The 13,081-nt window shown below is 42.0% G+C and overlaps 1 protein-coding gene across 1 annotated transcript; it reads left to right on the forward strand.

The window, feature by feature from the left end:
• The first annotated feature begins 4,124 nt into the window (after nt 1-4,124).
• Nucleotides 4,125-12,003, forward strand: LOC133957257 (vasopressin V2 receptor-like). Its single transcript, XM_062392746.1, has 7 exons — nt 4,125-4,188; nt 5,166-5,479; nt 5,590-5,835; nt 7,033-7,179; nt 8,658-8,898; nt 9,581-9,757; nt 11,073-12,003. The coding sequence occupies exons 1-7, from the start codon at nt 4,125-4,127 to the stop codon at nt 11,249-11,251; spliced, it is 1,368 nt and encodes a 455-aa protein (XP_062248730.1). The 3' UTR covers nt 11,252-12,003.
• Nucleotides 12,004-13,081: the final 1,078 nt, after the last annotated feature.

Raw genomic sequence — 13,081 nt, forward strand, 5'->3', positions numbered from 1 at the left:
GGCCCGGTGGAGTGGGAGGGAAGGCGGAGGGCGGAGGATAGAGGGGGGCGGCGGGGCCGCGGTGAACCCTGGGATCTGTGGTCTTATGACTGGATCACGTCCAACATGTGACCCTGTAGTGACGCGGAAAAATAAACTACAACTACCAGCAGCAGGATGCGATGAAAACTGGACTAAAGTGATTCAAGTAGAAACGCAGTTAGTTTCTTTACATAAAAAAAACTTAAAATTAGCGTGTGCATTTTTACACGTGTAAAATTTGTAAGTTTATATTTTTTACATTATATAAAAAGCTGGTCCGGCTCAAATTGATGCCTTATAGTAACTATTAACACAGCAGTGATTTGATTAAATATTGACAGTAATAACTATTGAATTCATACATAATTGTGTTACTTGACGCTTGAATCAGTGACTCAGTGATCAGAGCTGGTAAAAGTACACACAGTTTGGACACCAGTAGAAGTACTATCCTTCTGTAAAAGTGACTCAAATAACAGTGTAAAAGAACAGCCTCTGAAATGTTCTCCAAGTGTAACCAGCCTAACAGTAACAAGTTGTCGACTTGCTGTATCCGTGCAAAGCAAACTGACATGTTCCATTAATATAGTTCATATTAATGTAGAATATATAGACTATTGTGGCAGCTCGGCTGCGGCCCTTTGAATCCAGAGAGAGTGGATTGATCAACCAGTCTCAGCTGTGCCATTCCCCTCTCCCTGGCTCACCTGAGGGCTCACTGAGCCACCTCCAGAAATATTAGTTAGCTTGAAATTACGCTCAAAATAACTTGAAATAAAATAAAAAATCATTTCCTAAGTTGTTTAAACAAGAAAACAGTTACCTTAACCCACCGGAAGTAATGTGAAAATGTATTAATTAAACTTTTCTTCATTTAAATAAGTCCAGGAATGTAAAATGTTTAGCTCGGCTTTCATCATGGAAGTTATCAACATTATCAGTAATGTTCTTCTCTTTCTTTCATATGGTATCTTCTTGACATGGACGTATGTGCTGCCCCTGTCCTGTTTTGTGTTATCTTGATATGTCTTTCACACCATGTTTTGTGTGTTGTTATTGATCTGCACTGATAGATACAGAACAAGGAGTCGTTTCATCTCTATTATTGTTTATAGAATTACTCTCAAATGCAGTAAAACACTGTGAAGTAGAGTTAAAGTAAAAAGTTAATAATAATAATAATAATAATACATTTTATTTCACAGCGCCTTTCATGTCACTCAAGGACGCTTTACAATTTAAAACAGGAGCAAACAAATAACAAAACAATTAAAATTAAAAGTGCAAGTAAAAACAGCATGGCAACTACAGTGTGAATGCAATCCTGAAAAAGTGGGTTTTGAGAGAGGATTTGAACTGAGGGAAGGAGTCAATGTTTCGGATGTCAAGTTGTCAGACACATACAAACTTAAGTACAGACACCTGAAAAATCTACTTAAGTACTGTAACATCATATCTGTACTTTCATACTTCTCACCTCTGTGAGTGATGTAACAGGTACAACTGCAATGTCACTCTTTCTAATCTCTGTCGCCCCCTTGTGGTCTTAGTCAGCTCTGTGCTCTTAAAAGAAAGGTGAGAAACCCACAAAGTAAAACTAGGTTCTACACTGAAGCAGCTTCAGACCAGACCTGAAATCCTCACTTTTCAGTATCTTCTCTGGAGGATCTAGTGTGAACACAAACGTCAGAGTGATTCTCAGTTTCTCTTTCTCCTCCTGAGCTCCTGTATAAATTCTAAATCCAGGAGCAATATGAACAGCAGAGGATCCTCCACTGATTCACTGAGTCAGTGACTGGGGGGGGGGGGGGGGGGGGAAAGATGCTGACACACACAAAGAAGACATAGACGAAGATGTGAAGAGAGTTTGTGGTGATCAGAGCTGACGACATGTCAGGTGATGATCACATGACCTCTGCAGCAGAGGTAATACACCACTTCCTGTCTCTGTCAGGAAGTGACAATGAGGAGGATTTGATGCTGTTGTGAACGAGTTGAACGTGTTGTTCAGCTGTGAAACAAAAACTCAGTTCATGTCTGAGAACAGCTTTTCTGTTCTGCTCTTCTTTGCAGGTTCATGAGAACAGCAGAGTTGTAACACTGAGATATGAAATGAAACCTGTTTATAAGTCTATGCAACAGTTTTCTATTCACAGGGTTTATTCGTTCTTAACAAATATAGGTGGTTTCCTAACTGTTGTTTGCCACTTTAAGTTGGACCCAATCTTTCCCATGTGTGTTAATATATACTTATAAGAATAAATAATGTGTTTGAAGGGAGAGTTCTGCTGAATGCATAGTTCAGATGTGTGAAATGTCTAATAAAATCCTGTTTCTCTGGAGGTCATTCTTTTATATATATTTCCGCTCACTGGCAATTGAATAGATTTGAGGATTCTTGAGTAGACTTTATTGAGCCATTTGAACTCATGTTTTTTTAGTGCTGATGCATTGATATCTGGGCTACAAGCTTTGTTCTGTGTTGAATATGTGCTGAGTCCAGATTACCGAGTATACATACAGAAGGGGATTATGGAAGGTCACAGCCAAGAAATACTGACAATGTAGGGGGTACTTGTTCCCAGAAATGTTGTGTCTGTGGGCAGAGCCAGAGTGCATGGAGGTAGTTGTCTGTTGTGTTTAGTGTACAACGAGTGCATAAGTCTGATCCACCTAATCCCATTATGTGTATTTTGTGCTTTGTGTTCTGTGAATGATCTTCTATTAATTTCATGTTTGTTTTCTGAGACATGCTGAAGATGTTATTACATGTTTTTGTTCCAAAAGTAGTTATTTGTGTGGATCTTGAGGTATTTTCCCCATTTCTTTATTGTAATATGCAGGATATTGGTAGGGTCCGGGGGGATATACGATTATTCACTTTTGAAAGGGCCTTGTTAGATTTGTATTGATGCAGCCCAAATGTGGTGGTTGTTCCTCGAAAATGGGCTGGATGAATTCATTTTTCTTTCAACTCGTGCCAATTAAGGCAAATCTATTTGCAGTAAAGTCAGAGTTGTGCCCAACTTTTTTTAAGTGAACAATCATGAAAGGACCAAATTTAAAGTTAAGGTGAATAATGAACAGATGATTAAAACCAGAAAACTCCCAGAACTAAAACAACACAAGGGTGAAACATGCATGAAAATCTGTTTGAAAAGACTCAATAAAACCAACTGGTTTAAAGTTGAAAATAGTTCTTTACAAATGAGCGGTGTCATTTTTTGTGTTGGGGACAAGTGGCCTGAGGCATTCTGCTTCCAGCTGTCAGTCTGTTCACCCGTCCCATTCTCATGAACATGATTTCCTTCCTTCAATTTGGTATAAATGCTCAGTTCAGACTCACTGAACATTGAGGGATTGACGACCATGTTTTTGACTTTGTTTTCATGTAATTTGCTGATTCATAATTTTTTCATGATAGTGTTTTTACTTCTATGCTTGAATTGCCACTGAATCCTTGAAGCTCAAACTGCTTCACAGATCAGAACAATCAGCTTTAGTGTCACATGTGAAGAAGAGAAAAGCTCGAGATGACCGGCCTTGTTGGTTTGTGTGTTCATGTTTGTGTGTCCATGTCCAAAGGTCACTCAGTGGGCCCCTCGATAATTAGAGGCTCCTCCAAATGAAGGAGCAATAGAGGGGAAGCAAACAGTGCCCTGTCAGAGAGAAAGAAAGGAGGAGAGAAAGAGAGAGGTGGAATGCAGGAGAAGGAGAGAAGGACAGAGGGGGGTGAGGAAAAACAGGGAGCAGGGGTAAGAGGGAATTAAAAGAAAGAAGCTCATCAAACGTACACTTTAAAGTGTGCGTGATCAATAACACAAAAGTGCACTTCTGCTCTAAATCTGGATCAAAGTTGCACCAACAGCAACTTGGTGAATGTCAGTGACACAGCAGGACATCAACACACCAATTTTCCACTTCAGTTCTCCCACTTTATTTGTCTCACTCTGTTCATTTTTTTGAGTGAGGATAGAAGAGGGAGGAACGTATTCAGGAGGAGGGAGAGTTGTTGATGGGAGGAGATGGGGAGACAGGAGTCAGCAGCGAGAGTTGGCAGAGGTCACCCACAGAGCAATAATCAAGAGGAACACACAGCATGGATGCAGCCAGTGCGTGCAGATCAGGTTGTTGTGGCTCCTGCAGATGCTTCACACGGAGAACGAGGTGAGTAGTGAACGATTCAACGACCTCTTCTTGTGCTTCTGCTCTTCAGTTTCTCACCTCCTTTGTAGTGAAACAGAAAATCAGGAACTTGCTGTCACTTGTAATGAGGTTGGACAGGTTCAGATGGGTATTGTCTGGGTGGAGAACCTTCGGCCTACAGACTACAAACCTTCCTCCACACAATTCATAAATACAATCCCTAACCCTGACTGTAAGCAGTAAAAGAAAACAACTTGGAATGGTGGAGTAACACTGGCTCGATGACAACCTGCTGTGTTTGGGTGAGAAGGAGTTTCACTATTAGCCGGTCTCAGTAAAATTCTGACTTATGTGTAAACACGAGCTGATATATCTAAGTGTTGCTGAGTTTGCACAAGTCCTCTCTTCTTTCTGTTTTGTAAAATGTGCAGTTTTCTTTGTGTGATCCTTTTTTCTAGTTGTTGTGTGATGTCCTTCATGGGAAAAGTTTCTCATTTAACAAGGGGGCCTCTCTGCATGCCTCTGTGTTGCTGTGTGTGTTGCACTGTTAAAGTGCTTCAGTAACTGCATGCTTTATGTGTCATTGTTTCATAATTAATGTGTTTGATGGAAGCTTGACCTACACATTCACACATATTAACCTCAGAGTGTGTGTTTACATACAAGTGCTCTGGCACTTCTTACTACAAACACACACTGTTCAGCATTTCATACTTTGAGGCCTGTAAAAAAATTATTTCCAAAAACGGTTGGATTATAATTTATAAACACTGCCATCCTGTGACCAGTGGTAGTTTTTATTTGGCAATCACTAACTAGGCAGACAAAGTAACTAAATACTGAGGTACTTTCACTTTACTATATCTCAAATGTATGGTTATTTGTACTTCATACTTAAGATTATCATAATTAATTTCATGAAATGTAAATCTGTATAGTATCATCTGATAAATGTAACGAGTACCTCTAAATTTGACTTGAATACAACATTGGAGTAGATGTACTCAGTTACTTTCCATTCATTTGCTCTCTTCTCCTAGTCACTATGTCAGTCTCCATGGAACCAGACCCACACCCGTCCATCGACTGGTCGCTGGTCTCAGCCTCGCCGGGCGCTAATGGCACCGGGTGGGAGCGGGACGCCCTGCTGGCCCAAGCAGAGGTGCTGGTGCTGGCAGCCATCTTGGTGATGGCCTTGCTCAGCAACGGGCTGGTGCTGGTGGTGCTGCTACGGAAACAACGACACAACAACCCGCTGCACCAGTGCATGCTCAACCTCTGTTTGTCTGACCTTGTGGTGGCACTGTTCCAGGTAACACACACGCGCACACACACACACTCTCTCTCACATGCACACAAACTCTCACAAACACACACTCACTGCAGTCCTTCTCCACATCTCACCCCATCTTTCCCCCCGAGGTGTTGCCTCAGTTGGTCTGGGACGCCAATGGCCGCTTTCCTGGCCCGGACTTCCTGTGCCGCCTGGTGAAGTACCTGCAGGTGCTTGGGATGTTCGCCTCCTCCTACATGATAGTGGCCATGACAATGGACCGCCACTACGCCATTTGCTGCCCCCTGCAGGCACACCGCAGTGGCGCCACCCGACACTGGAATAGCTTCATTCTGCTGGCCTGGGGCCTGTCGCTGCTGCTCAGCCTGCCACAGGTAGGATGACATGTGCAGGCTGGATGACACAGGTTTGATAAAATGTATGACGGTTCATATCCTGAAGGTTTAATGAACGTATAGCTGAAGAACTGAGGAGAGATTATAAAAACCCTGAATTAATTGGTATTAAAAACATAAAGGAATTTCACTGACAAACATGAACAAGCTTTTTACTTTGAACCATCATACGGAGCAGGAGAATGTTTTAATGGAGACACCCAGGTTGATCATCTAATGAAATGTTTTCATGCTCTGATGTTCATCACTGTCCTCAGACAGTCCGTCTCTACAGCTCCTCATTTTAGCCTTGTTCGAGCTCCTGTCTCATTAAACCCCCCTCTTGATAAAGCCCGGTCTCCTCTGATTGGTCAACAGCTTCCAGTGTGTAAAGGAAATCGCTCCGCTCTCACTTTACCGTTGTTAGAGTGTAAATTTTGACTTTTGCGATTTATTCCAATACAAACTGTTTTACACAATAAATCAACGTATTAAACCTTCGTGTGATTCTCAAGATGTTTTCTTACGACAGCAGCAGAAAGAATGGAGACATGACGCAGCGTTTACGTTTCTTTAAAAATCTGCGTGATTTTGATAATCTGGGACAGGTCACTTTATAATGTTATACAATTGATTTAAGCCTAAAAAGCCAGCGTGACCTTGGTTATACAGGTCAAGCTCAATAATACCAATTTTTGAAAAGGATTTGACAAGAAATTACATAAATTATTATTTATCATTCATTAATTCATATTAACATCATATTCTTTTCACAAAGGACTCTAACCCTGAATAAAATAACTTCTCATCACATTTTGTATTGGGGGGGGGACGGAACAGACGTCCTCTCGTCATCATGTCCTTGCTAACTTACTCTCGTAAGTTAGCAAGGACATGATGTCCTTGCTAACTTATAGTAAAAGTCCCGTGGACTAGATTTTGTTTGAAACAGACTGAAGCCTATAGGTGTCCTTGATTATTTGAAATCCCCCTCCATGTATATTTTAGCATTAATATACATGGAGGGGGACAAACTTGTCTCTAAAACTTCCATGAATCCCTAAATCATGTGATTCGTCATCATGTTGCCAAAACTGTTTCCTATTCCTGCTCTACTCGTTTTGCTCTTTGTGATGAAACCAACAGTTCCTATTTCCTAGTTTTAAAAGAAGGAACCAGACGTCTTCTTGTCCACAGGTTTTCATCTTCTCCCGCTCAGAAGTGGCTCCAGGAGTGCATGAGTGTTGGGGTAACTTTGCTGAGTTGTGGGGCCTGAAAGCATACGTGACCTGGATGACGCTGGCTGTCTTCATCCTCCCTGTCCTCATCATCACTGTCTGTCAGGTACGGATGATCAGACCAGACACAAAATTGTATTTCTGACAACTGTCGATAGATTTTATTTTACCACACCATCACCGAAGGTCTCTGGTTTTAAACAAAAACAGCGTTTTATCATTTGAAGAACGTGTTTCCATTAAAGTGAGGTGATTTATCTCTAATGCAGGTGTTTGTAAGGAGAAGGTTAGACAGTAACTTCCATTTCTGCTCCAAAAAAAACAAGGGACAAATAATCAATGAGTATTAGTTTAAAATCTGAACCCTTAATGGTCACATATAGGGTTCCTAAGCCCCACACCAGTTGAACTTCAGAGATCAAAGTGTCCATTAGAAGAACCAGTGGTTGTGAACCAGTTTCTCTGCTTTGGTGCAAATCAAAGTAGCAACAGGTGAAATGGAGGCAGAAGCAGGACGAGCCCCATACAGGGGATGTTTTTAATGTGGTGTCCACAGGCAGCTGCTCTCTGCTCCTCCTCACTGACTCCTTCTAGCTCTGTGTTCAGCTCCTCCTCACTGACTCCTTCTAGCTCTGTGTTCAGCTCCTCCTCACTGCTGGTAGCACGAGGAGCTACCTGCTGCTCAATCAGGAGGTTTTAATTGCCCCTCATAGAATAACAAAGTTCTTCTAATAGATGCATTGTATGACTGTGTGTGTGAATGGGTGAATGTAATACTGTACTGTAAAAAGCTTTGAGTGGTCATCAAGCCTAGAGAAGCTCTACATAAATACAAAACCATTTACCATCAGGCTGCACAGGTAGTCCAACTCCTCCAGGAGGACACATCCATACGTGTGGTCACCAGAGGGTTGGTGTCTCCCAGCACAGTCTCCAGAGCCTGGAGGAGACACCAGGGGACACCAGGGGACACCGGCTGTTACACCAGGAAGTGGAAGTGTCTGTGATGCCTTCTGATGATGTTGCATTAAAGAAGCATGAACCAAGTGAACAGTATCAGTCCAGCTACAGAACCTTGAGTTTATTGACATGGGTAAATCCACATATTCAACTTTTTGCATCAGATTCAGTAGATCAGTTGAGATTTGGGATTGAGTGACCTGATATTCATTAAACCACATTTGGCCAGAACTAAACCACTTTATTTAGTTTGGTTTAGGGCTAGGGTTAGGGTATTTCATTTGTGTTTGTATTCCTCTTCTCCTGTTCATATTTGAGGTGGTCGGAGGGGCAGACAGACTTTCGATAGGGTATGGGGGGCTGACTGAAGCTCTGCCTCTTGATCTCAACTCTGGACTGTCATGGGTTTCACTGTCTAATTTCTAGATATAATAGCATCCAAAATGGGATGAATCCCGTCGCTCCTGATTAGACCAGGTTTTCCCACAAAACGTCCCCACTTGTTTTCAACTCGTTTAGTTTCCTTTTTAAAACATCCCACGTTTGGTAAGTCACATGAAAAGCACGTTTAGATTGTTTGAAAAAGGTGCCATACAAGTGAAGTCTATGATTATTTCCCCTCAGGTGCGAATCTTCAAAGAAATCCACAACAATCTGTACCTGAAGTCCGAGTGCTGCCAGTCGCCCGCCTTGCACCCTCCATCCAGAGGGGGGGGCACTAACTGGACGTGTGGTCCCTCGCTGTATGTTTCTCCGCTGATGTTGAAAGATAACTCAAAGCCCAGATCCACAGATCAGCCCCTCCCCCTGGGTCCGCTCAGATCCAACAGCATGGACTCACCTGGTCACACAGCTCCTCCTCCTGGTACGAGCTTTGCGTTCCCACATTGTTCTTGTTCTGTATCATCAAGCGTCTTAAGGGTCAAAGATCAAAATGAAGTAGAAGGTTTGTTATGTGATTAAAACTAAACTTTGATGAAACACAATATGTTTCCTGTTGATCTCCGACCTTTAAGTGACCTAGTCGAGGTTAGTCAGCTGTTCACTGCACTTCCAGGATTTATGCTAAGCTAAGCTAACAATGGCAACCAAAAAACTCATTCACAAACATCATTTTAGGAGGTTACATTTTAAATGTCAAATAAATCACACATATAAAATCAGATATGATATTAAACGGTTTTCTTGTACTGTATTAGCATGTGATCATGTTAACAAAAAGGTAACGCAGCTGAACTCGTTGTAAATCTGTATAGTTTGTAGTTTTTATATTTCAGTGTGTAGGTGAATTACTGAGCTGCAGTCTGAGTCCTGCTGGAGTATCTCAGGAACAGTTTTCATTTCAAAACTGTGACATATCTCAAGAAAACTTTCCATAGTCAAAAGCAAAAGGTGTGTTATGCTATTAATGAGTGAGAATTGAACAATCACAATTCAGGGGTTTGATTTAAACTTGTTAATCATCATTTTATCAATTTGAATGATCTTTTTATAGATATTCAATATTTTTTAATGCTGGAATTATTTTAAATATGTGTTTGTGGCAGCCGAGCTCCAGCCTGAAGCGGTAGCGCCCTCTGCAGGTCGAGGTGGAGAAGTGTCGGCGGCCATGTCGAAGACTGTGAGGATGACGCTGGTCATCGTCATCGTCTACTCGCTCTGCTGGGCCCCGTTCTTCATCGTGCAGCTGTGGGCCGCCTGGGACCCGGACCCCCCTCTGAACGGTGACCCAACACATCATAATGACAATCAGAGGAGAGGAACATTTATTATTATTATTACAACTGTTTACTGCTCATTAATAACATCTTTACATCTATAATGATCACGTTTTGCAGTGAAAGTAGGTCAGAGCTATACTTTTAGGAATGTATTTAACATATTTGTTGTGCACAGCGAGTGAGTCTAAGATGTCAGCACAGTGCAGGAGACACAGTTTGATTGACAGTCTTCATGGTGCTTGTTTTCCATTGGACAATCACAAACCTGCTGCTGTGCTTCACCTGCAGATATGAACGTTTTTTGATGTTAGCCATGTTTTCAAAGTTGGCTTTGATCTGTGGCTGTGATCTGTCTCTGATGTGTTGGTGCAGTTGGCAAGTGGTTGAAAGGTGCAGCTGAGTTTTCACCTCCTGCTGTGTGCAGCAGGTGCACAGTCTTCTCTGGAGAGCCAGGTCAGCCAGTGGTGGTTTCCCTCCATGGCTGTGCTCACTGAGTCTGGTCAAGCATCCTTAGTTTTGGATCTGTCACAGTGGTCAGATAAACTCCCACTGACAATTCTCTGTCTTGGGCCCAATATAATTCCAGTTTGCTCTGGTTTTGGTTGATTCCCCCCAATGCGTCAAATAGTTTCCTTTTTGTTTTCCCATAATTTTGTTGAGTCTAATTGGGTTTCTGTTTGGAGGCTCTGATTCCCAGGACCAGCTGGCTGAGGGGGCTTCTTTCTTCGGTCTCACTATAGGCTTTGAGATGGAGTGTGTCAGGGTCACTTTCTTTTAGGTGATAATTAAATGTAGATGCTCTCTTTTGTATTTTTATAATGAGTGGTATCGTCCTGATTCTGCTCTTCAAGTTTTTCGAAGAGATAGATTTGCAGAATTCTGTTTGCAGAATCTCAATTTGGTGTTTGTCCAATTTTGTAAGATCTTGGTTGGCTACTGGACCCCAGACCTCGCAACCATATAGTGAAAGTGGTTTTATCCCGAGTCCAATATTTTAAGCCAGATTTGAATTGGGACGTCCAACTCGATGTCCTTTCTGTAGAATGTCCTTCTTGTCTGTCAGGTCCTTCACAGCTTTGTTGAAGTTACCTGTGCTGCTGATGTTCAGGTCTGTGAGGAGCAGGGTCTTGATATTCTGAGTTTTACAGGGAGACAAGAAGTTTTAATGTCAATATATAAACAAACACACATAATTCCTTATGTTTCTATTATTATTAATTTACTGATTCTTTACTTGTTCTTGTCATTTATTCACTTCTGTCATTTACAAACTGCCTCCTGTGTATGTGTGTTTCTGCATGTGTTTGTGTGTGTGCAGATGCTGCGTTCACCTTGCTCATGTTGTTGGCCAGTCTCAACTCGTGCACCAACCCCTGGATCTACGCAGCGTTCTCCAGCAGCGTGTCTCTGGAGGTCCGGCAGCTGTTGCTCTGTCACAATCAGCGTCGACGCTCTCTACACAATGACTCCACCGCTACACACAACTCCTACTACTGAGTCACACACTGCAAATATCCTGTCATAAATACACAACACCTGGTGTACAATACCCAACTATGAGAGTTTGACATTTTGTGAAACCTACTGTACCTGGCTTCTTGACACTCTGTCCGTGAATACGAAAAACATTATTTGTGTGAGAATATTTCAAGATGGAGAGAAAAGAGAAAAGAGGCTATGGCCAGGACAGTTAGGAAGTTAGCATAAAGAAAGGAAAATAGTTGCCCTGATGTTATCCTTAATGTAACAATCCAGCTCTTTTAACCCATATTGTATCTTTAGTTTGTTCAATGTAAATAAATTGGAATAAATGAAAATAGTTGTGACACAAATACACTCCTGATCAAAATCTTAAGACCAGTTAAAAAATTGCATGAATTTGCATTTTGCACTGTTGAATCTTAGGAAGGTTCTAAGTAGAGTTTCAAAATGCAAAAAGAAGAAATGGGAACAAGAGTCCAAAAGTTGTGAGCAGGCAATTTATTGAAAACAACACTTTAACTGAGGTAGGCTGTTCATCAGCTGATTTTTTTGACAACAGCTCAAAAAAAAACTAAAACCTCCTAAAACAGAAATTAAAGTGTCAGAAACTGACCCAGTAATGAGTAGCTCCACCATTATTGTTGATCACTTCAAAAATTCGTTTTGGCATTTGATGCAAGTGTTTCCAAAAGGCTAGTGCGAATGTTGCGCCAAGTGGTGAAGATGGCTTCACGAAGGGCATCCACTGTCTGGACCTGAAGTCCATTTTTGTAAACTTCCCTTGACATCCATCCCCAAATGTTCTCAATTGGATTAAGACCAGGGGAACACACAGGATGGTCCAAAAGAGTGATGTTATTCTCCTGGAAAAAAGTCTTGGTCAGACGGGCATTGTGAATTGGAGCGTTGTCCTGCTGAAGAACCCAGTAGTTACCACACAGACGAGGGCCCTCAGTCATGAGGGATGCCCGCTGCAACATCTCCACATAGCCAGCTGCTGTTTGATGCCCTGCACAACCTGGAGCTCCATTGTTCCATTGAAGGAAAAAGCACCCCAGATCATGATGGGGCCCCCTCCAATGTGCCGCATAGAAAACATCTCAGGTGGCATCTCCTTGTCATGCCAGTAACGTTGGAAGCCATCAGAACCATCAAAGTTAAAGTTTTTCTCGTCAGAGAATAAAACTTTCTTCCACCTTTGAATGTCCCATGTTTGGTTCTCCCTTGCAAAGTCTAAACGGGCAATTTTGATGCGTTGAAGGAGACGTGGGCTTTGAAGACGTTTCTTGTTTTTGAAGCCCTTCCTTCGCAGATGCCGTCTGATGGTTATTGGGCTGCAGTCAGCACCAGTAATGACCTTAATTTGGGACGAGGATCGTCCCTTGTCTTGACGGACAGCCATTCGGATCCTACGGCTCAGCGCCAGTGAGATTTTTTTGGGTCTACCACTCTATTTTTTTGTTCCATAACCCTGAGGATCTTCTAAGAAATGCAAAATGACTGTCTTACTGCGTCCGACCTCAGCAGCGATGGCACGTTGTGAGAGGCCTTGTTTATGCAGTTCAACAATCCTACCACGTTCAAAGACGGTGAGCGTTTTTGCCTTTGCCATCAAGAGATCTTCACAGTGTGATTACTTGACAGGAAATGACATGGAATCCAAATTTTTGCACAGATTTTGGCTTTAAAAGGCTGTGGTCTTAAACTTTTGATCAGCTGATGAACAGCCTACTTCATTTAAATTGTTGTTTTCAATAAATTGCCTGCTAACAACTTTTGGTCTCTTGTTCCCATTTCTTCTTTTTGCATATTGAAGCTCTCCTAGTTACCCTATAAGTGCGTTCA

Source organism: Platichthys flesus, chromosome 7 (assembly GCF_949316205.1).
Source record: "Platichthys flesus chromosome 7, fPlaFle2.1, whole genome shotgun sequence".
Taxonomy (NCBI): Eukaryota; Metazoa; Chordata; class Actinopteri; order Pleuronectiformes; family Pleuronectidae; genus Platichthys; species Platichthys flesus.

What these genes read in the sequence shown, in the direction of transcription:
- LOC133957257 (XM_062392746.1), top strand. Translation starts at nt 4,125, where the DNA reads ATGCAGCCAGTGCGTGCAGATCAGGTTGTTGTGGCTCCTGCAGATGCT. An exon ending in TTGTGGTGGCACTGTTCCAG is followed by an intron (nt 5,480 to 5,589) that starts GTAACACACACG and finishes TTTCCCCCCGAG; the next exon opens with GTGTTGCCTCAGTTGGTCTG. An exon ending in CCCGGACCCCCCTCTGAACG is followed by an intron (nt 9,758 to 11,072) that starts GTGACCCAACAC and finishes GTGTGTGTGCAG; the next exon opens with ATGCTGCGTTCACCTTGCTC.